Below are 27,690 nucleotides of genomic sequence, written 5' to 3' on the forward strand. Positions count from 1 at the left end.
GGTGTTACAACTTGTTACGATTTTTCAGACTACTCATGAATTTCACCAGTGCTGATTGCTTTTGCTTGCCACTGAAGTGAATACATATTAGAAGAACCAGTTTTTTCTTTTTTAATGCTATAAGCCAGGGGTTCCCAAACTAAGGCCCAGGGGCCGGATGCGGCCCAATCGCCTTCTAAATCCAGCCTGCAGATGGTCTGGGAATCAGCATGTTTTTACATGAGTAAAATAAAAAAATTCCTTCAGTAGCACCTTAAAGACCAACTAAGTTTTTATTTTGGTATGAGCTTTCGTGTGCATGCACACTTCTTCAGATACCCTCCGTGACAATTTGCCAACCATTGAGTGGGAGTTGTCAATTGACTGCAGAGCAAAGTACATGAGTAGAATGTGTCCTTTTATTTAGAATGCATCTCTGGTTTTTGGGGGGGGCATAGGAATTCGTTCATTTTTTCTTCTTCAAAATATAGTCCGCCCCCCCCCCCAGGTCTGAGGGACAGTGGACCGGCCCCCTGCTGAAAAAGTTTGCTGACCCCTGCTATAAGCAAAGTTTCCAAAATAAATGACATTGGAAAGGTTTGTCCTTCATTCACATTTCCATCCCAATCTGTCTGAAGTTCACAGCACAAGCTCACACATCACATGAATATTTTAAAGGTTACAAAAATCATTACAAGCATATTCACAGTTCTATCTATATACATTCATTGAATACTGGAAAGTACTGTTTTGCATTCACCACCATGTTCAAGTAGCTCTCAAATTCTGCCGATTCAGGTGTCACAGAATCAATATTTTAGTAATGAAATATTGAAGTTTACTTCTATTAAATGAAGTTTAGTAATGATGAACTTGGGTTCATTCCTTTACAGTGGTACCTCGGTTTATGAACACAATTGGTTCCGGAAGTCTGTTCATAAACTGAAGTGTTCATAAACTGAAGCGAACTTTCCCATTGAAAGTAATGGAAAGTGGATTAATCCGTTCCAGATGGGTCCGTGAAGTACTTAAACTGAAGCGTTCATAAACTGAAGCGAACTTTCCCATTGAAAGTAATGGAAAGTGGATTAATCCGTTCCAGACGGACCGCAGGGTACTTAAACTGAAGCGTTCATAAACTGAAGCGAACTTTCCCATTTAAAGTAATGGAAAGTGGATTAATCCGTTCCAGATGGGTCCGCGGAGTACTTAAACTGAAGCGTTCATAAACTGAAGCATGGGTGTAATTGGTTCCGGAAGTCTGTTCATAAACTGAAGCGTTCATAAACTGAAGCAAACTTTCCCATTGAAAGTAATGGAAAGTGAATTAATCCGTTCCAGATGGGTCCGCGGCGTTCATAAACCGAAAATTCATAAACCGAGGTGTTCATAAACCGAGGTTCCACTGTAAATGGGTCTATTCAAAATATAACTTACATGTAACCCTAGGTCTGCAATCCAACACAATTACTGTGATGTCTTTATCCTTGGGTCTTCCAGTTTCTCAATTTTAAATCTCTTCTGCTCTGAATTTTCCTGCTTGTCTACTGTATTTCAACCAACATTTTACCAATATCACACTACTATTTCATTCTCTCCAATGGTTAGCCATTCTTCGTATTAGATTCAAAATCATTAAATCATTTTACAGTCTAATACAGGCGTTGGCAACATTTTCCCGCCGTGGGCCGGATCATTCCCACAGATGATCGTCCATGGGCCGGACATGCGCAGAAGCGATTTCCGGCACCTGCACTGCCCATGTCCGGGGCTCCGGAAATCGCATCTGCGCATGGCCGGAAGCCGAAAATCGCATCTAGGCATGCGCACGAGTGATTTCTGGCGCCCGTGCTGCCCATGTCCAAAATGTCCGCAGCGCCAGAAATCGCTTCTGTGCATGTCCGGAAGCTGAAAATCGCGTTTGGACATGCGTAGAAGTGATTTCCGCCGCCGCGCTGCCCATGTCCGAAATGTCCGCTGCACCAGAAATCGCGTCTGCGGCTGCGCAGACGCGATTTCTGGCGCCGCTCAGCAAGTCACCGCACCGTGCCAGTTTAATGCAGCGCGCGGGGGACTTGCCGAGCAGGCGACTCAGTTCACGGGCGGTCCATAGGCTGAATAAATGGCTTCCAAGGGCCACGTTGCCGACCTATGGTCTAATAGTTCCTTGTTTTTCTACTGTAGTTTCCACCCAAGATCAATTTATTTGTTACACCTTCACTCTAATATAATGCTTGTACCTTCTCTTCTAATGAAACAATGTGGAGGAATTCTTCCTTTAGAAACTCAGCTGGCTTAATCTCTTCACCGTCCCCCCCAAACTCCCTCCCTTTTCCACTTTGATCTTCAATTTCTCTCCACTTACTCTCTCTTTTCTTTTAATTTCTCTGTTGTACCTATTTAATTTATTTTTTTAACAACTTTACACCTTCTCTTCGCTCATGTCTTTTGGTTTTGCTCTTAATTTAGAATACAAACATGTGAAGTGGGGTTTGTTATTGCTTTTAGTATATGGCCTAGTACAGATTAGGTACTTTATGCAGAACAACGGCAATCAGGATGATTTGAGTGGGATGCTCACAAAGCCATGAAGATGCAGGATCAAAATAAAAAGAGATTGTGTTTATTTGATGAACCCTTTGGGGGTGGGGAGAAATAAGCTCCACAATCAAATGGGCTTAATTAATGGTGGTCTGGCAACTGCTAGTACAGAAGATTATTTTTGAAATTTCCAACTTAATTAAGTATTGGACTCCACCACGCTGGAGTTAATTTTCTTTAGAACAACTGATCATATGTTGTTATTAGATTTTTAAAAAGATTTTCTCCTCTGCCACTTCAAATTTCATCTCAAAACTCCTTTATCTACTGTAGGAAGTCTTTGGATAATCTTTCAGCCCTTATGAACAACCGTATAAAGTATGTGTGACAGTGTTTGCTCACATTCATCCCTTGTTACTATTGCCCCAAAAAGTCCACCGAGTAAAGGAAGAGGCAAGCATTTCCCCTCCCCCCTTATGATACTCTGTAAAGCACTAGGTATACTGATGGTACTATACAAATAAGTATACAATGAAGTTTTACCAGAGTTAAGTATTTCTCTACCAACTGCCAGTTCTCCATCTTGGCCCTTGCACATCTCAAGGAGTGTTGAAACTGAAAGTTGGCTTGTGCGGCTATAAAAAGTAAAAAACAAAAATGTATTTATCACATGAATTCTGTATGTATAGTTCTATGTTTTTGTTTTATTTTTACAACAGACAGTGAACCTATCATGTAAGACCTTTATCAAGGATATTTCTGAAAACAGCATGGTCAAAATTAGGAGCAATTTTCATAATTCATAAATAAATACCCATTTCAACATGCTTCCATTAATACTGTATATACTTTTAAGAAAGTAAAACCAGGCTGTTCTTCAACAGGTGACACCAAAGTAAGGATTCCCCACTGTTCTCCCCATGGATGGGTTGGATGGCAGTGCCATTCCAATCTGGGATTAAGACTCATCTCGGTTTAAGGATCTGTTAAAACTCAGTCTAAACTGTCCAGCTTTCCCTCAGCTAGCTGTGAGAGCTCTGATGGCAACAGCAGATACATACCCTCAATACTGAAGGTCTGGTAAACGATTAACTGGATACTTTAGTGGTGCTGTCTCAAGTTTCTGTAGGCTCTCTCACCTTCAGCTTCCAAAACTGGTGCTCTAGATTAGATGCCAGAGGTTTCCCTTTGTCCACGCTGACTGAATTTCAGTCTTGGGCATCAGTTTTGGAATTCATACCATTTCTTGAAGTTTCTATAGGACTTATTTCTGTAGTACTATGTGATCTAGTTTGAATTCTAAGTCAGTGGAAACTTTTTTGCTTTCTTAACAGACTGCTCTGACTTAGGCAAAACCAACCATTTCAAGGCAGCTAGTGCTCACTGCTAGCTTAGTAAGAACTCAGTTGTTTGGTGAGCATCTGATGCTCTCTTAAACCAACAGAGGCAAAAAATAAAAATAAAAAACAATTGAAAGAGCCCAGACACCTCACTCTCTCAGGAGGGAGTGCTTTAGAAGTTGGAAAGATAAGAGAATACAGGTACTGTAATAGACTTTGCTTGTACATGCACATACCAATATGTGGGACAGTACACAGATCTTTTATGATATGTTGTGCATCCACTGTGCAACATTATGACACATTTGATAATGCGCACAACCAACCATGACAAGAAAAATTATATCCTAAATTTTTGAAAAATCTGAGCATTTCCAGGAAATTGCTATGGAAAAATGAAATCCAATGTATCAATTTAAGAGTAACATTTTCCAGCTATGTATAATACCTACATATTATTCAAAGAGTAGCTGTCAAGTATTTTTTACGGTATAACCAATTTCACATTCAAGGCCAAAATAACTTCAAATACAGACCATAAATCAACAAACAGTCAAAAATTTCTTTTTACATGAATTTGTCCTTAATCTTTTATGAAGTTTTTTTAAAATACAGATTTGTAAAAAGTTTGAATAGACCAAACACTATACCTGTTAGCATCTGCGCATTTCACCAATATAGTCTCCACAACTGGCTTCAGAAGTTGTTGCAATTTTGCCCTCTCTGCCAGGCTATAACAGGGTGTATATACCAGCATGGCTCTTAACGTTTTCTAGAAAAAGCAGGGAGGGAGTGTTTTAAAAAGCAAAAACCCCACCAAAAGCCTTGTACACACACTTCATTTGTTCTAGAAGAATAGCAAGAATTAGTCACTGGATACAAAAATTCACTCTAAAGTTTGCTGCAACAGACAAATCAATTGCAGGATACAATTTGGTAAACAAGAGGCAAATTTTGTAGGAAAGCATGTTTTCCTACACATTTATTAGCCTGCCAGATGCCAGAGACTCTGCTTTACATGTTTTATTTAGTATAAAGAGCACAGTCCAGTGTGACAGGCCAGATAGAAATGGATAATAAAGGATGACCACACTATGCATCTTTCTCATAATAAAAAGTCATCTTTGATGATATTCCAAAGAAAACTGATAGGCTCTATTTAGCAGAAGCAACCTACCACCTCTGCTGAAAGCCAGACTGTATTATTCTGGACTTTCTAGAATTTTATTTGTGAGCTGCTTCCTACTGGCTTAACCAATAACTGAATATTACTAGAGGTAAACTGGGCGAAGTAGCTTTTATCTTACACTTGTATATGACACCTAGAATGGACGTTTCAGTAATCTGCACTGTGTGTCCTAATTTGAGAAACTGTATTTTTCAAACATGTTTTTCTCCATGTGTGCTGAAGCATAGATATCCATGCATGGATTTCATTTGAACATTCACACCTGGCCTTTCAACAGAAGCATTTGGCAATGGGTCTCAATAATGGGTTGTTGTTTTTATTTTGATTATATATATATATTGTGGTTTTTTTTGTGTTGATCTTTTTTGTGAACTGCCCTGAGATCTCCGTGTACAGGGCAGTATATAAATTCTAACAACAACAACAACTGTACTACTGCCACAAGACAATTCAGATACTGCATGGAATTGTTCCATTCTTCCCTAAATAAGCCACAGTTCATACATTTGCTGGGAGCAGATGTGATGGAGCAGCTTAAGCTCCTTCCTTTCACCATATACATAGCTCCCGTGAGAATCAAAAAATTCCATGCATATACAGATTTGTACCAGTAAACTGTTTACATGATTTACCTCCCTTTCAAAAGCACAGGAGGAAAGAAAACACAGACAGAGGTTGTTTGTGCTATTCAAGGTCTAAATTCCAGTGAATGTATGAAATGGGTAGCTATAATTATAGTAAGTGGGAGCATGGTCATTAGTTTCTTTTGAGCATACAAAAAAAAAACCAACCAATGCTGTCATCACAAATTCTACATCTTTGGCAACAGCATAAATACGGTAGTGGTTTCCATCTCTAAACTGTAGCAATGATTTTGAAATTTCAGTATTAGTGAAGAAGCTACTTACTAAAGCAGCAACATAGACTTTGTAGACGGGATCGGCACACACCATGGAAAGGACACTACAGCAGGACTCCACATCTCCTGAGATACTGGTTTGTGATGACCCAATAGCTGCTCCTAGAGTTCCAGCACTTGTGGTGCTTCCACCACTGCTTCCAGAATTTCCAGTGCTTTCACCGTTAGCCAATAATAGAGCACCACTAACATCATGGGAGAGACGTCTAAGGGCCATCTCACGTACATTCCAGTTTCGAGAAAACAAGCAGCCAACTAATTCCATTCCAAATACCTAAAAAACAGACATGAAAACACTTAAAAGTCCATGTATGATGATCTCAAGTATTCATACTGAAAAATGCAATCCCATCTGAACTTGGGGTAGCACAGGGAAAAGCATGTAATGAAGTGTCAGATAACTTCTCCATTCATTACTGTCATATACCATTTATATTTAGACCACCATCTCATAAAATATCAAGCTGGTGTACATCAAAATGCATACAATAAATATGGTAATCTTTTTTCAAAGCCAGGGAACTAACACCGAAAATGTCCTCTCCTATCACAGAATACAAACCTGACACCTGCATATACAAGTGCGCAGGGAATAGAACGCAACTTAACCAGTAGCAGTGCAATCCTGTTTGTGCTATTTGACATAAAACGGAATCAAGGATCACAAAAATAACTAGCAGCTAGTTTAATTAATTAATTAATGTTTCCTTTAGAAATTTAGTATACCTGTATCCATGGCTCAGCTAAGTCTTTATAGGCAGAAGGGATTTGCTGGACCCCATAATGAGTAAGGTTAAAATTACTATCTTGACTCCTCCTTGGTGAGACAGCTGTAGGCTGCTGAGTTTGCTGCTGGACAACACGAAGAACAGAAGGAGATTCTACAGGGCTTGACAACTCATGGCTGTAAGGGGGGAAATGGTTTCAATGAGTAGATGTTTGCAAGCTTGCAGATATTTTAAAATTTATACTCATTAATGGAAGACCCAGGACATCCAAGTACAACACATCCTTACCTATAGAAATCATGAGATCTCCACTTAGATCTACAAAGAGGGCATATAAGAGGCTCTCTGTTTCTTCTACACTCCTCTGCCCCTAAAAAAATTAACAGTAACAAAAAAGAAATAATACTGACGTTAGTATGATAAGGACATTTTAGAAAATATAAAGCTATTGAGTTTTTGGAAACATCTACAGAACTTACAAGTCTATGGAAAACTAGTCATATGGAAAACTGTATATTCAGTTCTGTAGCAAATGTGGCATTTGTCATTTTTTCTACATGTTTAATGTATTGTGTGAATTATACCAGCTCTATATACCTGTCCACTTAAATATATGTATATATCTATACCTCCAATCCTGTGGTTGAGACAAGAAACTAAAGACCTATTTTGGACATTTTATAGGTTTCTGGGCTAGTATCACAATATTGCCCAGTTCTTTGAAACTGATTGATCAGCTTGGTTAAAACTACATGTTAATAATTTTCTTATTTATAATTATTTCCTTCTCTTTCATTCATAGTAAGGGAGTATTTTTTAAGACACAAAAGCTACCGAGATGCATTTCTGTACCTCTATCATCCTTTATACTTAAAACTCTGACGAACTCTTTATACTTTATACTTAAAACTCTGACGAACACTACCACACATTTATATGAGGAAAAGTACTTCACTTAGATTCCTCCTCTAACATCCCAGTTTATGCATAATCTCATTCCTTAATATCGAGTGTCCCTTTTGATATTCATTATTTGAAGTAGAAGTACTGACATCTGTGATGCAGGCATATATTTAGTATCACAAGAGACTTACATATTGACATGCAGTGGTGGTGAAGTTTATTTCTGCAGCCATCTTCGCAGACAGTCAAGCTCTCTTCATCCAACATGCCTAGCAAACAAATGGGGCACATCTGTTCTTCTTCATCCTTGATACTATTTTTAAAAGAACATGTACCAATATTTAAAGAGTAATCCTTTTAATTTACATTACTATACCTCTTTCCAGGGCAAAAAAATGGTCCCAATGTATATTTATTGGGGTGCATTCTATCATGCTGCAAGTGACTAGCTGACCTTCCAATGCAACTGTTTGCAGTAAATTCCAGTGCTTGCTTGCATATTACCTTTACCATACAGGTAACTGATCAAAATCGCCTCTACATTGTGCATGACTTAAATGTTTTATATATTATGTATGTTACAACAGTAACATGGAAAAGTCGACAAACTGCAGCCAGCAAAATGGGGTGGACGGAAAGTGTCCCCTTCCTTTCCTACAGCAGTTGCCCCAACATGCAGCCACAATTATCATTAGAGTTTGCTGAATCAAGAGTGTGTGTGGTCAGGGGGATTTGGAGGAAGTGGGGGTCATGGAAAGACTGGTTGGAAGTACGTCAGGTGCCTCAGCATAGCTTCCCATCATCTCCCTGTTTTCCCTCAATCTCCTACACCACAACCCACTCCATTCAGCCTGGCCTGGTGACCCTTAGGATAAGATTTTAGGGGAGGGTTGGGGACTGCTGGAGGGGAGGGGTGGCAGGAAAGTCACCTTTTGCCTTAAACCCTTCCATGGACGAATCTCTATCTTGAAGCCATACTTTGCAGTGTATCAAAATGAAAACTATTACCTATGGTTATATAGCAAGTCCTAGAACAGGTATATCATTCTGTAGGAAATGTTGGTAAAGAGGCTCTGGATATTAATAGCTTTGATCTCAGAAACAGGTTCATCTTACAGCTTTTCATGTTGTAGCACTTGCCCTTTAGAATGTACCTTCAATTATCATCAGGCAGGCTCTTATAGTACCGGCACCTACTTAAACCTTACCTGTGCACCCATGCTTTTTCCCAGGGGGTGATCCAGCTATGCTCATGTACTATATTAATCTACCAATTTCTTTTCATGTATCCTGTATTTTTTTTAACAATGTGATTTTATTGTGTATTATGTTGGCCAAAGCCCTTTTTTAAAAAAAATATATGTTGCTGGTATAGAAAGTTTTGCCAATGAACAAAGAAATAAACAAAAACTATTAATTCCACACTTAGGCTACTGTAGTGGTGCCAGAATAGCATTCCTGTGGTTTCTTCCCACAGTGCTCTGGCAATATCTAGATGGAATAACCACACAAGTGGGACAAATGACATTGTTTTCCCATCTAGAAGTTAATGGAGTGGCATGTGAAGAAGCTACCGGAAAGCACTTGCTATGGTTCTATGGTAATATTAAGAACTGGTGCCATGTTAAGACTGAATTAGTGGCTAATTCAAGTGTCTTGTTTTTTAAAACGAAACAAGGGAAACTTACAATTTGGTCAGTGCCAATATTGGTCACCCAACACTTAAATCAGATAATCCTAGAAAAACTAAATATGGAATAAATTCCTTTATGTCCAGTTCAACAGTCTCAAACTTTTTAAGAACTATCTAGATAAGCAAAATGATTACCAAGGCTATAATTTTAAAAGTACCACCTTTCTCCCCCTCTGTAATGCAGATAATGGAAATATGCCTATTCTATTTCTGATATAAGCAGAATTTGTTTTATCTATAAGCCATCTGTTAACCACTCAAAATCTGGGCACTATGTGGAGGAATAAAATTTCAGCTCATGACTGACAAGTAGAACATGATTTATCAATAAAGAATATTGCTCTCCAAATGACTGGCACAAATGGAGGTTGTATAGTTTTCTGTGGATTTTTATGGGTACATAATCATCCGGGGTAACAAACAACACATATAACTTAAAAACAGGTATACTCCATGACACTACTTTCAAAATACTGCTAACAAGTTGTCAAAATGTAAGAACAGAATTCTACAGAACATATTTTCTAAAGAACTACCCAATGCATGCACCAGGGGAGACTAACTTGTAGCCCACCAGAGATTGCTGCACTACTACTCCCATCAACTAATGGTCAGAGATGATAGGGGGTGGTGATTTAGCAACATCTGGCGGGCCACAGGCTAGCCACTCTTGATATACACCAAGGTGACCCAACAGTTAAGAAAAGATTTGCAGCTGAATAATTTACCAAGCCTAGCTGCATTTCAAGCCTAAGTACTATGGACCTAGTAAGACCAGGAAGAGAGCTTAACTTTAGTTTAGTTACTACATACACATATGGCCAAAAAGGAATTTGATATATGTATGCCAAAGGTGGGGAACCTCTTTGGCCCAATTGGCCAGATCCCATGGGCCAACTTTGACAGGCAATGCCAGATGATTTGACAGGATGGATTGCCCTAAGCACCTGCCAGAGTCTCTTGAGCAGAGCTTTCCAAGCACTCCACAGCCAACCAGTTGTCAGGTGGTTGGGAAATGCAGCACAAGGAGCCTAGTCAGCTCTATGCTGGCAAAGGGGCTTTCTGTAATGACTGGCTGCACAATAAAGAGTTCCATAGGGGAAAGGTGCCATGGTTTGGGGTCAAATTTATGACATTTTAGGCCACATCTGGCCAGGGAGTTGGATGCTTCCCACTCCTCATATATTTAGCAAATTCACTGCATTTCATCAGCCGCAGTAAATATTTCTACTATAGCCAGATTTACTAAAATAGGAATGGGGAAACTTTTTCATCCCAGGGACTGCATTCCCTTCTGGAGGCTACATGCCAATGGAAGGCAGGGTCAGAGGCAAAAGTGAGCAGACCAATTGATGTAAATGTTCCTTGTGTACAGTAGGCTAACTTTTACACACACTTGTAGACCCTGCTCTGTCCTCCATTTGTGCCAGCAGGAGGCATTATTAGAATTCAAGGTAACATTCCACCAAAGTAAAAACACTCAAGGAGGATGCAAAGCACAGCTGATGTAACCAGGGTAAAGTCAAATGGAGAGCCTCAGATTTCCACACCCCTGCATTAGATGAATCACTCACACACATAAAACAGCTACCCTTTCCAGAGCAAACATCTCTTGATTTTTTCAAACCCAACCCTTCTGATAGGATCTATGCTTTAGCCCCTTGCTCCTCATCTCCAACTGAAGCTACTTCCCTGCTTCCAGTTTGGGTTAAGATATTGGGGGCAGGGATTTGCTTTTTAAAAAACTAATGGTACTCAGTGAAGTGTCATGTATGGTGATGGTGAGGGGAGGGTGGGAACAGTAGCCACAAAAGTGTATACTTTAGCCTAGCACCCAAGTTGAGAGGTGAATATATACTTTTCATATTTGAGCTGGAGATGTTCTCATACCAAAAAAAGCAAAATGAAAATTCCCATTGTTTAAGAAACCTTTTTCAACAAATTGTCCCAAAATGAATGGTTAGGCACAAAAATAAAGGCATTGCTATGCAAGAGCAAAGAATTCACAGTAACAGAGTGCATGTGTTTTGGCACAGTATTAGATGTGAAACCCTAGCATGAATGGAAAGGCAAGGTGTCCTCCATTTCCAGTGTCCCCTTGCACTGTGCCACATCCCTTGCAGTTCTGGAAGTTCTCCTAAGGCTCGGGAGCATCTTCTGAGGACTGTAATGGACTACAGTAAGGGGGGGGGAGTGCCATGAACAGAGTTCTGTTTGTGCTTCTTTAGATCAAAGAACTTCTAAATATTCTCTTTTCTCCTGAGAGTAAATTTCTAGCTTGTAGCTTGATGAATATCTGGTAAGGCTGCTGGGGCCAGCTAAAACCAGATTCATTCCACAAGTTGATAATCCCTTGTCCAATTAATTATTCTGATGTTACACACAATTTTAAAATAAAGTTTCACTTTCCAAAGGTGAAAGATCCTCTTCAAGATCCCACTAGTCACTGGTGCATTCATAAAGCACCTAATATATACTAGACTCTTAACAAAAAATAATCTTGCAACAAAAGGGCAACAAACTTCCATTTCAAAATGTGCTTTTTGGAAGACTTGGCTAGCCAATACAAAAAAAAAATTGTTCCTAAACATTCAAACAATAAATACCAGAACTTTTGTAACTTAGATCACACTATATAAAGAACAAGGAGTCCTTTGCAATGGTTTTGTTGCAACAGACTAAAACAGCTACTCTTTTGGAATTGTATAAAATTCATGTGACAAATTAAAGCAACACTTTCCAGTGAAAAGGGAAGATTTCGAAGAACACTACTTATTTTCTTTAGAAGAATTACTAACCTGTTTTCTGAACTAGATGTAGACGTACTAGATGATGACAATGTATGAGAATTTGACATGCGTGAGACAAACTTCTGGATGGTGTTACGAGATGGGGCTTTGATCCTTGAGCTACGCCTACTGTGATATTTCTGGAACAAACTTTCAACCTAACATTAGAAGAAAACATTAACAGTAGCTATTATGCTGTTAATCCCTGGAAGCTGATGTCCAATTTAAAATAAAGTTTTAATTGCAATCAGACTATGATGGAACACTACATTTTCAAATCACAGTAATATCAGAACAAAAAAAAAAGTTTTCCTCCTCCACCACCAATAAGGGATGGTTGGATCCATCTTATAAACAATTAAAATCACACCTCACGTTCAAAAATTAAAGCCACTTCATTTAAGGCATGTGGACATAGATCCTGAATTTTGACCAGATCCTAACTGGATGCACCTTCATGACCAGCAAAGTCTTGCAATTTAACATTAGCCAACAGCGCTTCTGCATCTATCTACATTGTTAAGTAGAAGCAGAGAAGGAACAGAAGAAATTGCAGGAAGATATTGATGTCCTATTCTCTTGAAGTGTGTTCCTGATTTTACGTGCTTTATTTTAACATCTCCACTTTTAGGGTGGAGCACATGCAATTGATGTTTAAGAAACTCTGTGATCGCTATCCACCATGGTTGCAAGATGCACCACAACTGACATCAGCTAAGTCAAGAAACCATGTTAAGAATTGGTAAACATCATTACTGATGAAGTTAAGGTAAGAAGGAAAGGGCTGTGGAGAAGGAACATAGTATTCCACTTCCCACTCCTAGTAGTCCACTCTATTAAGTGAGCACTAACCTCCAGCTATTAAAGTAGAGGGCTATTGGTGGAGAATTTTCCGTAAACCATAACAACTTATTCGATGTTGCTGTAATATCGTTGGCCATTAACAGAGATTTCAGAAACAAAGTAACACTAGCCAAACTTAAACAGCACTACAATGTGATTTCTGAATAGTAAATTTTAGCAGCTTTAATGTATTTGCAGTAACCATTGTATATCCATGATAGAAGAGACAGGATAACACTACCTCAAAGTTCTTCAAGGTTTTTCGCCAAAGCATTGGATCTGAAGATTCAAGTTGAAACACACGAAGCATAACAAATAGGAGATGAATGCAAAATGTTCCACGCCCACAGCTGCAGGTCTGTAAACAAAGATTTTAGTGTGCTTATTATGACTGTTTTCTTTCAAAAGACACAAGTTACTATATTAAATAAAGAGTTATTAGGATTATACTTCTGTATTTAGTTTAGAAAAACAAATCTGTTATGAGCATGGTTTATTTATGACAGCTATCCTTCCATGGGCTGATGGATGATTTATGGCAAAGCAAACAATCTATGTTGTTCTCAGATATAACCAACCTGAAGCTAATACAACTATTTATGCTTAGCTGGTGCTTCTTCTAATGCCTACTCATTACATGTAGAAATTAACACACTAGAAAATAGTACTACAGTGTGCTATTGAACATACAATAGTAATTACGACTTTATCTTCTCAAATTAGTGTACTTTATAATTAAAAGTAAAACTGCAATTCATACCTGAGGACCAATGAATACCCTATATTTATTGTCTGGGCTGTCTCCTCCTATCAAGAAAGAATTCGGTCCTATCTGCTGTAAGAGGTACAATCTGGCCCTCATGACCTTGTTGACCCGCCGATTTGTTTCCTCAGGACTATATGGTGAGAAGCCATCTGGAGATGGAGCTCTTCGTGGTGGTGTAATTCGTCCACTCTGAAACTTAAAACCAATTTATTTCAATTAGCTTGCAATAATGTTGCCAAAGGAATTCAACCTCCACTCTTCCAATATAGAAATGTTTTACACTGCCCACTGTGTCTTTCATATCTGTTAAGTTGTAAAGGAAGAAGTGATCTACTGGTTGCCCACCATATTTTGATAGTACAGAAATGGTACCATCACTTCCAAACAATTGCAGAAAATAAAAATTTCTATGCTGGGTTTCTCAGACGTTATTCAAATTATGGCTACTACTTTTTTAGACCCACACCATACCCTTCATGTTCAGAATGAAGACACCTGTAGAGGCTTACATTAAGTTTCTTTTAAAAACAATATTAAATGTAGTAGCAGTAATAGACACAAGATACACTCAATGACACAGAAATGTAACCAAAGGAGTCAGATCAAAACATCCATTGCTCCAAAATCTGCTAGAACAAAATGGACTTCAATAATGCACTACAGTATCAGGGATGAAGGCTGATCTTGTTGAGTAGGAAATCCCAGCTATCTATGTAGTTGCTGCCAACTGAACCTAAGCTGGTGCCAGGACCTGCAAGCAAGATCTCCCCTGCTTACCAAAATGGATAGACAGGAGTAGATATACCCTGTTTCTCATATTTTAAGACATACCCATAAAATAAGCCATAGCAGGATTTTTAAGCATTCAAGGAATATACGCCATACCCCGAAAATAAGACATAGTGATAGGCGCAGCAGCAATGCCGGCCGCGGCAGGAGGAGGAGGAAAAATATAAGACATCCCTTGAAAATAAGCCATAGTGTGTTTTTTTGAGGAAAAAATAAATATAAGACGTGTCTTATAATATGAGAAACACGGGTACTTGAAATATCATGGCCATAGGCTATACTCCGTTACATAAGAGCAATGGTCGGCAAATCTTTTCAGCAGGGGGCTGGTCCACTGTCCCTCAGACCTTGTGGGGGGGCGGACTATATTTGGGGGGGGGGATGAATGAGGGATGGTGAGTGCTGCGCAAAAGGGCTCCGGAGAGGGGCTGCTTTAAATGGCGGCCGCTTGAGAGGGGCGCTCAGCCAACCGCGGCTCCTGTGTCTTGCGAGCAGCAGGGAGCGACAGCAGGACAATGAGTGGTGCGCGAAAGGGCTCTGGAGAAGGGCTGGCACCAACAAAGCCCAGCCCCCTTCCTCCTCTAGGCAGGGCGGGGAGAAGCCAGGAGGAGGGAGGGAGGAGGTGTCGTCGTGGTGTGTGTGAGGTAGAGGGGGGAGAATGGCGCAGCCCAAATGATCAGAATCAGATCCACGCAGCGATTCCCAGACCGTCCACGGGCCAGATCCAGAAGGCAATTGGGCCGGATCCGGTCCCCAGGCCAAAGTTTGCCGACCCATGCATAAGAACTTTTAACTTACCGGCACAGGAGATAACCTTTTCCTTCTTACACCTGGTGATTCCGATTTAACCGCCCTAGATGAGGAAGAAGAGGAACTGCTAGGAGAAGGGCTCCGCCTCCCCTTCTGAGTAGGTGAAGTAGCACTTGTTTGTCCCTCAGAAACAGGCTCCGTAGCTGGTTTGTTTGCTTCACAGCCATCACCTTTTATTGGTATTGGTTTTACTACCTTTTCAAGGAAGATATGAAGTGATTTATGGTTACCTAAAGGTCTTCTTAAAATAAAATAAAATACTCACAGTGAAGTTCTGGGTATACAAATATTTACTGGATTCACACTGAAACCTGTCAGTTTATTCTCAGTGCTTATGAGATTCTATTTCAAGTCAAAAGAACATGTGCTCCAGGCAGATGATGTTCACCTGGCAAAATGAAAACCTGCCAGATGCAGTATGGGGAATTGTTAGTCTTGGTAACCAAGGTCTGAATACCTGGAAAGAAGTATACTGTAACCTTCAATACTGGGTAAATAAACAACTTTTTTTAAAGGACTCCAAAGTGCCTCAAAGCTTGAAAAAGCTTTTCTTTTGCAACTGCATGCAAAGTGATATCACACAATTTTGGAAAAGACATTTGCCATATAGTTAGGGGTGAGCTGCAGTATGAGAAATATAAGTCCAAACCCTTTTTGGCTGTATACTAGTAAAACAGTTCTTTATACAACTGCCATATTTATCAAATCATATTTTTGTGTAATGTCTGTTAAAAGTGGTGGGTGTCTCTCTTCTTCCACTGCACCTTTTACCAACCCACTTTCCTATGCTCTTCTCACTGTGTAGTGCCTAACCAGGATGTTAGTATACAAAATTTTTTTTTAATCATTTGACATTTGTATTTATTTTTTGAGAGCTTGAAAAAGCTTCCTCACCACCACCTTTGTCGGATCCTTATTTTTTACGCTTGCTGGCTTTGAATATGAATATGTTTTTTTCCTCCAAGAGATTAAATTTAAAATGGTAACGATAGAGGGCAGTGTTGTAGTTATTTTGAGCAATACAAACGTAAGTTGGAGTTGACTTCCACAATATGCAGTAGACTTGTACATTGTTAGGAATTTAAAGCTTCGCAATCAGCAATTCACAGAAATTAATCAAGAGGAATTACAAGACAAGAGATACCCAGATGTTAACACTAAGGTTCTGCTGTGCAAGAATCAGCAAGCAGGCTTTTTAAAAGCATAAACGCCAGTGCCTTTCCCGGAGCATTACTTACCACAGGGCCTCTCCTACTCCTCCTTTCAAGCCATTCATGCTTCCAAGCAGGCATACATGTTGCCTTGAGTTTCTCCCTGATCATGCGCTCTTCTGGGCGGTCATCCATTTTCTGCAACCCCCTGAGGGTTTCTTTATTCTCCATGTCACGACTACAGTAAAGAAAAAGCAGAGACCATAAATGTGATTGTCAATAAACACAGTGGCATGCTTAACCCTTGAACCTCCATATTTTACTCCCCCTGTAATTGCTAAACGGTTGATTTCAGCAACAGATGCAAACCTCTTAAACTGATAATGCAGACATTCTGCTACCCCGTTATTTGGAGTGCATCTACTCCAAATATAAAGCATCAAGTATGAAAGAAAGGCTGTTTTAGTAGACCTTAAAAAAAATTCACTCAAGAATTCCCTCAAGCTACTGACCTACCATAGCCTGATACTGCAATAAACGCATGGTTCTTAAGACATGGGGCTGCAATCACAGGAAGTTTCTGAGGAACCTTTGACATGAATTGTGCATGTGATTTTAAGTTATTTTAAACTGTTTTTAACACTCTGCTTTAATTGCTGTAACCTGCCCTGGGACTTTAGGGTGGTAGGTGGGTAATTAATAATATAATGAACAGCATTGTATATGGCCTCTTTCCAAAGTTATTTGTGTATGGATTTTTTTTTAAAAGATCAAATTAGAAGAGAAAACCTGGAGAAACAATGCTATATTAAGGTTTTTCAGCACTATGAATTTATAAACATTTCTAGGCAACGAGAACTACAAATCTTCAAACAGTTTTTAATTCATCTATTTTAAGAGCCAAACATACTCCCCCAAAGTCCAAGATTAACAGAAGCAACAAGACCATGATTAATAACGGTGACTCTAGTTAAATCCACTGCTAAGCCAATAACAATCTTCCTGCACATCTGAAAGTAAAATTCTCTTGGCACTCAAAAAGAATAAACTACTTAAAATGAACTAGTTAATGTACTTAAGTATCATTCTGAACATTTAAATGGCTGAATGCAAATTAATATTTTTTTCAAAGGCCAATTGCTTCTCTGACAAATATAGAATCAATTTATATTCCATGTTTGTCCATACTACTATTATAAACTACCATAGTCAAGTCACTGTTTGTATAGACTACATCAGTTGAAGTTTTTAAAAAAACACCATAATCAACCACAGCAGCAATCACTGTCAGCATCCATCATCACTGACGCTCTGTAGTCTTGAGATTAATGATTGCCCCCAAAACAGCCTCAAAGTCACCTACCCATTTATATACAAATTTTAGTTTATACATGAACACACACACACACACTACTAAATGGCAAAAGCACATCAGTGAGCGACATTCTTGTTACTGTTTCACAACTCTGGAACCCGAAACAGCTTGCCATTTTTAACTGTGGGCAACCAGTTGGGGTACACCAATATATATAAATGCTGCAATGTTCCCCGACCCCCCAAAAAGTTCAAGAATGATTCTGTATTTGCTTGAACCTTCTGTTACATTCTCCCCCAACTCCATGTGTGCCCGTTAAATATAGATATTAGATAGATGGATAGATGCATACACACTATTCAGAGGGGAAAGAAGGACAAAGACAAAGATATTTCTTCTTTTCATTCTCCATCTTCACCATTTACTTTATACTAAGGAGATATAGGTATGGGAGCTAGCTTCCCCATATATATATATACATATGGCTAGATTGAAATTGAAATACTTTATTGTCACTTGTACAACTTGTATACAGTGAGATTACACAAGCACCCCCACTCAGCTCTCTTAGTCTTAATTCCCCTCATTTACTGACGCACACCCACCAAACCAGAAAGTCAGTTGCCCTGTTGTTATATTTTTATTCAGTAGCCTAACAGCCCACGGATAGAAGCTGTTCTTTACCCTGTTGGTGCGACTAATCATGCTTCTATATCTTCTGCTCAAGGGCAGATCAAAAAAGTGCCGGCCAGGGTGTGAATCATCCCTAATAATTTTCCTTACTCTCCTGAGGCAATGGTCTTCCGCGATGTCATCCAGCGGATTCACGGGACAGCCCATAATATCTTGTGCTGTATTTACCACCCTCTGTAGGCACTTCCTATCCACTGATGTCCAGCCAGCGTACCACACCGTGATGCTGTATGAAAGGATACTTTCTATTGTGGACCAGTAGAAGGAGATAATCAAATGTTGTTTGACATTGTTCTTTCACAATACTCTAAGGAAATTGAGCTCTGTTGGGCTTTCTTAACCACCTGGGTTGTACTGATTTTCCAAGTAAGGTCTTCACTGAGATAAACTCCTACCGGTAGGAATTTAAAGGAAGAGACACTCTCCACACAGCCCTCCCCGATGTACAGCGGGGCTAGATCTCCTCTCTTCCTCCGGAAGTCCAACACCACCTCCTTTGTCTTGCTAATATTAAGGTGCAAGTTGTTCTCTAGGCACCATGTAGATATTTTTTTGACCTCCCCTCTATACGCTGATTTGTCTCCACCTGTTATTAGACCCATTATGGTGGTGTCATCGGTAAACTTAATAATTGCAGTAGACGGGTCAGATGATACACAATCGTATGTATACAATGACTACAGGTAGGGACTTAGCACGCTTAGATCCCTGTGGTGTGCCAGCGCTGATTTTAGATCAGTAACTGCAGGGGGGACACAGATGTGCATTCAAATATGCACCTGAGTATGGATGTCTCCTATCGCAGTGGCACTGCTTTCAGTGGGATGTGCATCTAGAATGCCTTCAGAATGTGGATGCAAATCCTCATCCACATTCTGGATGTGCATTCCATTGAAAGCAATGGTGTTGAGACAGCATCAATATCCACACCTGTCAGAGATAAACAAATGTTACATATTGGTTCACAGGTGCTGCAACTGGAGTTCTGGTACCAATATTTTTATTGTAAACACCAAATTAAACATGCATTAACATTTTCTGTTTAAAATGTGATATTAACAATGTGTCACTTATGTGAATTGTGTATTAGTTCATGCTTATCAAAATAATAAAAGTGTTGCCGACACCCCCACCCCAAATAGCAACTAGATATTCTGTTTTGGTGCCCACAACCCCCAGGTCCCAGGAGCCATTTAGTTCGTAGATTTTCTATCCCAGTTTCTAACACTGGCTGCAACATAAATTCCACCTCTTTCCCCTGCATCCCCTTTACATCACTTGCTTCTTTTCAGGCTGAAGGCTCAAAAAGAAAATCATATCCACAAAATTTGCTGCTGGAATCTTTTTTTTATAAAAAAATGAATATTTCCCCACATCTCTCATCCTAATATATAAAGGAATCCATTCCTTCCTTAACCTGGGTGCTCAGTGCATCTACACATAATAAACACATTTTACTATTGGGAGAAGAATTGCTGAAATATTAGGATTAGCATCAATATAACTCGAAAGAATATGCTAGATATTCTTCCACTGCAAACTAAAATAAAATTACAGCTATATTTCTATGAGATCTGATATACTGTACTGCACAATGAAAATCCTTTGCAAAAAGGATACTAAGGCAGCCAAAGACTCAACCACATTCTTCTGGGTGTTCTCATGTCCACTGTTGACTTCTCAGCCGCTATAACAAGTACTTGGACAAGCATTTATTAACAATGTACTCTAGCAGTGAAAGCTTCACAGTCTTTACTTGTTCTTTCTCTCTAAAAAAAAGGCCAACGGCAACTAGTTTCTTCTCATGTGACAGTAAATCCAATCTGCTCTAGTTTACACAAAATATAACAGTTATTTAAATGGAGGTGGGAATTACCGGCTGAAAAGATTTCTCTCTCAGATAGATAGACAAGCTGTAAAAAAATTTTTTATCTGAAACCAAGAATGACCTTCAACGTTGCACATTCAAAATGCTCAGATTCAAATTGCATGTTCATCCAAGTATGCAAGCGGTCAATTTCTGAATATCTGAACTTCAGCGCCAAAACAAAGGCAGCAGACAGAAAGCAACATCACTACTGGATACAATTGAGAACACAGCTTCAAGGTCTTTAAGTTTCATTTGGTAATGTAACTTTTTTCATGTTATTCGCATTTGTCTCCGATCTTGTTGCAACATGGAGTTATGTTAAATAAAGTGCCAAGCACATAACAGTATGGTGTCTGCAAGGAACAGCAAATTAGGTGCTGTTTGGCTTGCACTTGCTCCTGTTTCCACAACATTTTTTCCTCCAGATGCCACCCAATTTGCTTTCCCATTTTTCTGTGCCTTTTCTGCCCATTCCTTTCACCTTCAGTGCTCCCATCAGGCCTCTGCCAGTGAGCAGCCAGTTGGTCCCCCAGTGATATCCATCCCTTGGTCCACAATATCATTTTATTATCTTTTCTCCCACCCATTCCACCCTTCACTGCTTTCCTGTGTTTTTGGCTCCCCCAGGCAACCAGTCAGCTTGCCCCTTCAGGCTTGGCCACTCCCTTACTGCAGTCTGGCCCACTGCATAAATTTGATGCCTTTTCCTAAAGCATGGTTTTCACTTATTCCACATATCCCGCTTTATCACTACCCTAAGGAGTCTCAAAGCGGCTAACATTCTCCTTTCCCTTCCTCCCCCACAACAAACACTCTGTCTCCGCTCTTCCACATGCAGCTGCTGGGTGACTTTGGGCTAGTCACACTTCTCTGAAGTCTCTCAGCCCCACCTACCTCACAGGGTGTCTGGAAAGGAGAATGTTAGCCGGGTCGATAAAGCGGGATATCAAATCCAAACTTTTCCTCTTCTTCTTCCTGTGAGGTGAGGCTGAGAGACTTCAGAGAAGTGTGACTAGCCCAAGGTCACTCAGCAGCTGCATGTGGAGGAGCGGAGATGCGAACCCGGTTCACCAGATTACGAGTCCACCGCTCTTAACCACTACACCACACTGGCTCTGGAGGGAGGAGCCATGCAGCTATCCTGACTGTCATCTCCTGTGTGTGACTAGTGAGGGGGGGGGGGTAGAAAGGAGGCAATCCTGCTACCACCACCCACTTTTGGCTCTGGCTACTACACTTAGAATCAGATGCAGCTCCTCGCTGACTTAGTCTTGTGCGTCAGTGGCCTTTCATAGGAAGAACATTCTCCACCCTGTCTTAAAGAAAATTATAGGATTTCTATATTTAGATACATACACCTGTTGAGGAAGTTCTTAAACAAAACCTAGACAAGTAAGCAACTTTGTCTTGTAAGCTGTACCATGCAAGTAGTTAATATTTTGTGTCAGTTTAAAAGAGCCATGCTGTTTAATTGTGTTTTATTCATTATGCACTAAGTAAAAATACTCATTCAGATCAACTAGTCAGATAAATAGTTCCAGACCAGATTCTTAATGAAGGGGAAGACAGAAAATAGTCACATGAGCCAAACTTTTAGTATTTAATAAATAGACATGGGCTCTGCTCACACAAAGTACAGTAAACCCACAAAGTACAGTAAACCCACAACGTAGGCAGGGGTTATGTTCCAGGGATCACGCCTAAAGCCAAAATCACATATAGCCAAAACATATTGGGTTCAATGGCAGGTGGAATTGCCAAAGTCTTTTTTCCCAGGTGCCCACCCTTTCTTATTTTTTCGGGGGGAAATTGCCAAGCGCATAAAGCTGAATGTGCAAAAGTTAAATGCACATAAGTTCCAAGCTTACTGTACATCAGTCATAGAAAACACATTTTAATCAAAAATTTGGAGCAAAAGGATCCTCAGGGCAGCAAACATTAAAACTAATATATATTTAAACAATGCACAGCAAATTAAATAGCTGTTAACAGAACAATCCAATTTCCCAGCAGAAAAGCACCCAGAAAAGGAACTGAGGAAAGACATTATTTTGGCTCAGAGAAAATAAAAGTATTTTAAGAGAGCTATGCATTTGCCTCTGTCCACCTAAGGAGAGGGACTGAAAATTCCTGGGAGTTCCAAACCTCAGTGCACTGTTGAGAAGGCCCTACCACAGATTATCTTCTACCAGCTAATTTCAAATGTGTTTTCAGTTAAGCGGTTAACGCGAGAAAGAGTAAATTGTGCATCAAAAGATTTGAATCTATTTAACTAAAGAATACCGTTCAATTCCTATTGTCCAATTGCTATTGCCTGTTTTACTTAATATTTGCAATGTTTTACCCACATTCAAACTACATGTGTGCCATCAGCATTTTGCTAGACTCTGGATGACCTCACTCAGCAGCTCCATGTAGATATTAAACAGCATGGAGGATAAAATCGAACCCTGAGAAATCACACACTGAAGGCCACAGTGTGCACTCCCCAAGCACCACCCTCTGGAATTGATAATACAAGCAGGACCGGAACCACCGCAAAGCAGTGGCACCCACCCCTAACTTGGACAGCCACTCCAGAAGGATATCATGGTCAATAGCATTGAAAGCTGTTGAGAATTAACGAGGAAAATTCAGTAGGATACATTTCCCCTGTTTCTCTCAACAGATGTCCATCATACACTGTGACCAAAGCAGTATACTAAACCTGGTCCTAAACCCAAAATGAAATGGATCTAGAAAATCAGTTTCCTCCAAGAGCACCTGGAAATTCTAAATATTTCTTTAATGGAAGATTTGTTTTATTCTGGCATATGTTGTTTATGTTGGTAGACAGACCACATATAATGGATTTGATTTAACTTCTGTGCAGGATTAATCATATGATGTCAATAATAAAAGCATGTGTTTTAAATAAATTCTTCTTTTAAAAAAACCTATTTAGTTTACTGAAAACATTTGTATTTGACTAAGGACAATATGATAATGTCCAATAATAATTTTAAAGCACAGGCAATACAAGTTGAAATATTTAGAGAAGGTATTGCTTCTGTCATCAGCAAGAAAACTAAGGATCCAGGAAGAACATCAAAACCAGCTGCTCTTGAACTCCAGAAGCAAAAAGAACACCAATTCCCAGACACACAAACAGTGGTTTTAAAACTGCAGACACTGTCAACAGATAACACATGAGTGTACAGAGAGTTCTATTTGCCACATAAAGGGGGAGGGTTCCTCATTTGGCTTGGGTACCCAGGGTCAAGTCAACTGTAAATCATACCTACTGACCCAAAATCTTCCCCCAATCCCAGATGCTTAGTGAAAAGTCAAGTACTTGTTAAGATCTGACACCCAAAGGTTTTATGGCCAAACAATGCTATAGCTAGACATTATCACTAATCACAAGTAAGTCTCTGTAGCATTAATCATCATTGTTGGTAAATAACCTTCTGATCTGGTACTCATTCCTCATTACCAGGGCACTTTCATTTGGGCTGGCTATCAAAACAAGTTCACCACTGTATACTCAAATGAAACATTCTTAATCCAAATTCAAATGGGTGGTCAAACATTATAGGTTGCCCACTTGAGGCTGATGGACTACTTGGAAGGCACAGATGCCGGAGGTTCCTTGGACTTTAAGGATTGTAACAAGTATCACCCAGTTTCAGCACCCTTTTCAGATATCTAATGGGCTGTCACATGGAAGAAGGCGCAAGCTTGTTTTCTCCTGCTCTGGAGGATAGGATCCGAACCAATGGCTTCCAAGTTTCAAGAAGGGAGATTCCGACTAAACATCAGGAAGAACTTCCTGGTGGTAAGAGTTGTCCAACATTTGAACAGACTCACTTGAAAGGTAGTAGACCCCCCTTCACTGGAGGTTTTTAAGCAGTTTGAATGGCCATCTGGCAAGGATGCTTTACTTGAGATTCCTGCATTGCAGGGGGTTGGACTAGATGACCCTTGAGGTCTCGTCCAACTCTATAATTCTATGATTCCAAGAAAGGGATGCTGAAACTGGGTATCATGGATATGATGGATATAATCTCTCTTCTCAGTCTCCTCATTTCTAGGCTAAACATACCTAACTCCATTACTCATAAGGCTTCATTTCCAGACCCTTGATCACCTTGGTTTCCCTCCTCTGCACATTTCAGAATGTCAATATCCTTCTTAAATTGTGGTGCCCAGAACAGGACATAGTCAGTGTTCGAAATTCCCCAGGTGCCAGTCACAATTTGTGACTGGCGCATGTCCAACTGCAACGACCTGGAGATCTCTGGATGCCAGGATGGTTACTGACCATCTCCATCTGGCTGAACAACAATGGGCCCAGGACAGAACCCTGTGGTCATGTACTGCACACCACTTGTCATCTTTTTCCAGGATTCTTAGGAACCATCGAGGAGGAGGAGGAGGAGGAGAAGAGGAGGAGGAGGAGTTTGGATTTGATATCCTGCTTTATCACTACCCTAAGGAGTCTCAAAGCGGCTAACAATCTCCTTTCTCTTCCTCCTGCACAACAAACACTTTGTGAGGTGAGTGAGGCTGAGAGACTTCAGAGAAGTGTGACTAGCCCAAGGTCACCCAGCAGCTGCATGTGGAGGAGTGGAGACGCGAACCCGGCAGATTATGAGTCCACCGCTCTTAACCACACCACCACACTGGCTCTCGTTGTGAGCACTGTTTGGGTTCAGTAAACTGACCAGCTACAAATCCACCTAACAGTTATCTCATCCAGCCCAAGCTTCACCAGCTTCTCCACAATAATGTAATGGGGGACTTTGTCAAAAGTCTTGGGAAAGGGGCTTGAATGTGTGGTTACCATGCAACTCCAGACATTCTTGGTATAAACTGATTACCTGGTTTTAGGCTCAGGTTTCAGCACAGACTTGGTTGCCAAGATGGAAAAACTTTGACAAGGGAAGGACAGAGGGCATACTACCCTGTTCATTTTCCTAAAACACTCCTACTAGATAGGGCATCTGGATAGAGAAGACTCCTTGGATAGCCAATTCCATAGGTCCATATGAGAGATTAAGAGTTTGGATCCATGACATTTACACTATGGAGTTCCACAGAGTTTAATCTCATATCCTGTGCTCTTTAGCACTTACATGAAATCTAACTGACATTACTGTACATGGAAATCTGCAGTAGAGTGTTATCGGTATGCTGATGACACCCAACTCTACTCTTTTTCATCAGATTCAGGTTAGGCAGTTCAAGTACTCAATCAAGTATATGAGATGTGCAATGAACACTAGTAAACTGAAGATGAACGCAGAAAAGATCGTGGTGTTTTGGGGTGGCAAATTAATCTCCTCAGGGAGGTGCTGTCGAACCTGTTCTGGACAGGAATCCTCTTCCCCAGGAGAAAAAGGTTGCAGTTTAAGGGAGCTAAAGCATCACCTATTACATGCTGCACCTTCTATCAGCTGTGAGGTTCTCCTAAGACAGAGATAGCCTAGTCATTGTCATTCATGCCCTGAAAACCTTCAGATTAAACAACGAAAATGTGTTATATGCAGGAGGGTTTGTGAAGACTTCTTGAAAACTTAATTTAGCCCACAATGCAGAAAACTGAGCTTGATTATAAAGAACAGCTCTCACCAGTTCTTAACACAACTGTGCTTGCTACTGGTCCATTTCCAGGCAGAATTCAAAGGGTTGGTGATTATAGTACTTTAAAGCCCTAAATGCCTTAGGACTTTAATATAAATTATAAATAGTTTATGATTGCCTTTCATAAAGTTCCAATCACACAATAAAAACAAAAATAGGTTTTAACATGATACAAAACACTGAAGGCAGACACCTAAATAAATAAAGCTGGAAAACACTGTGGGGAAAAAATATATATAGTGTAGTTTCTGGAAACCACTAATAGTGGGCACATGTCATATCTCAGCAGGAACAATGTTATGCAAATCAGGGGTAGCTACACTGACGCCCTGCTCCAATGTGCAATGGACTGTGTTTCATGTTTTAGCAACTTCCAAGAAGAAAAACCTACTGCGTATGTAAGGGGTAAGGCAGTATTTCAAGCAATCCAAGTTTGGTAATTCCAGCAAACCTTCGTTCCAATGGCATTTTGGACATTTCTGCATGTATTCTTCCTTGTGTCATCTATTCATTTACCCAATCTATCCTTAATGGAGATGGCCATAAGTAGGAATAATGTGTAAGAGGCAAAAACAGAATAGAGAAGATATTCAGGTCTCTCAAAGCAGTCAGTTGCCAACTTTGATTAATCAGAGCCTTATTTTTCATTTGTAATCCAAATGGTAATTAATCCAGTTTGCAATCATTGCTTGTTCATATTCAGGGACAAAAGAAAATATTCATCCATTTAATTATTTTAGAATAATTCAGTGCAACCCACTGTATAATCATCTGTTGCAAACAAACTTTATGCAAACTGTAAATACAAATAGATATTCTATAATATGTACACTCAAAGAGAATTTAATTTAATAAGACTACCACACTCACAAACAGCTGGAGTAACTGTAAACGGAAATTGTGCCTCTTGAGCCTAAGGAGAATTTGACATTTAAAGAATGCAAAAGGCCACAAACACTGGCTTCTTTTGGATACATATTTCTGCAGGCTAATAAGGTTTCATGATTTCTTTGCCACTTGCAGCTTGCAACAGAGGAGCCAGATTGTTAACACTATAATGGAGTCTATAAAATATGGTGGACTGTAACCAAATGAAGTTGATGTTTTTATTGACACTTTTTATTGACGTTTTTATTGTCCTCCTTGTAATTTTGTATGCTGGATTTTTAGGGAACTGTGGTCTATAAATATTTTAATAAGTAACATAAATAAATAAGTGGATGAAAAAGGTAACTGTTAGGTGGATTTGTAGCTCACTAGTTGTTCTTCATCATCCTGGGGAAAAAGTGACAAGTGGGGTTATTGTTCAACGTCTTTATAAACTACTTGGATGAAGGAATGGAGAGGATGTTCATCAAATTTGCAGATGACACCAAACTGGGAAGGGTAGCCAACACTGCAGGATACAGAAACCAGAATTCAAGATTACATTAACAGATTGGAGAACTGGGTCCAAATGAACAAAATGAATTTAAAAGGAGAAAATGTAAGGTTATACAATTAGGCATAGATTAACCAGCTGCACCAGTGTAACATGCGAGACACCTGAATTACTAGTACCGGTAGTACATGTGAAAAGGATCTAGGGGTCTTAGTTAACCACAAGATTAACATGAGTCAACAGTACAGTATGTTGCAGCGACAAAAGAGAGAGAAAGAGAGAGAGAGAGAGAGAGAGAGAGAGAGAGAGAGAGAGAGAGCGCTAATGCTATTCTAGGCTGCATCAAGAGAAGTATAGTTTCCCGAT

General features: G+C 39.8%; 1 protein-coding gene across 2 annotated transcripts in view; it reads right to left on the reverse strand.

The window, feature by feature from the left end:
* MAP3K1 (mitogen-activated protein kinase kinase kinase 1) overlaps nucleotides 1–27,690 on the reverse strand; it is a 65,837-nt gene that overhangs the window by 11,831 nt on the left and 26,316 nt on the right. The window contains exons 2-12 of one of the 2 annotated variants that reach the window (XM_060280287.2): nucleotides 16,528–16,678; nucleotides 15,278–15,484; nucleotides 13,685–13,879; nucleotides 13,166–13,282; nucleotides 12,091–12,239; nucleotides 7,791–7,912; nucleotides 6,985–7,066; nucleotides 6,695–6,872; nucleotides 5,958–6,242; nucleotides 4,511–4,632; nucleotides 3,064–3,155 (exon numbers count right to left, since the gene is read on the reverse strand). In XM_060280287.2, coding sequence (XP_060136270.2) covers nucleotides 3,064–3,155; nucleotides 4,511–4,632; nucleotides 5,958–6,242; nucleotides 6,695–6,872; nucleotides 6,985–7,066; nucleotides 7,791–7,912; nucleotides 12,091–12,239; nucleotides 13,166–13,282; nucleotides 13,685–13,879; nucleotides 15,278–15,484; nucleotides 16,528–16,678 — 1,700 coding nt within the window. Of the gene's footprint in view, nucleotides 1–3,063; nucleotides 3,156–4,510; nucleotides 4,633–5,957; nucleotides 6,243–6,694; nucleotides 6,873–6,984; nucleotides 7,067–7,790; nucleotides 7,913–12,090; nucleotides 12,240–13,165; nucleotides 13,283–13,684; nucleotides 13,886–15,277; nucleotides 15,485–16,527; nucleotides 16,679–27,690 lie in introns of both variants that reach the window. The other variant, XM_060280286.2, reaches the window with a different exon arrangement.

This window comes from Zootoca vivipara, chromosome 10 (genome assembly GCF_965207765.1).
Source record: "Zootoca vivipara chromosome 10, rZooViv2.hap1.1, whole genome shotgun sequence".
Classification (NCBI taxonomy): Eukaryota; Metazoa; Chordata; class Lepidosauria; order Squamata; family Lacertidae; genus Zootoca; species Zootoca vivipara.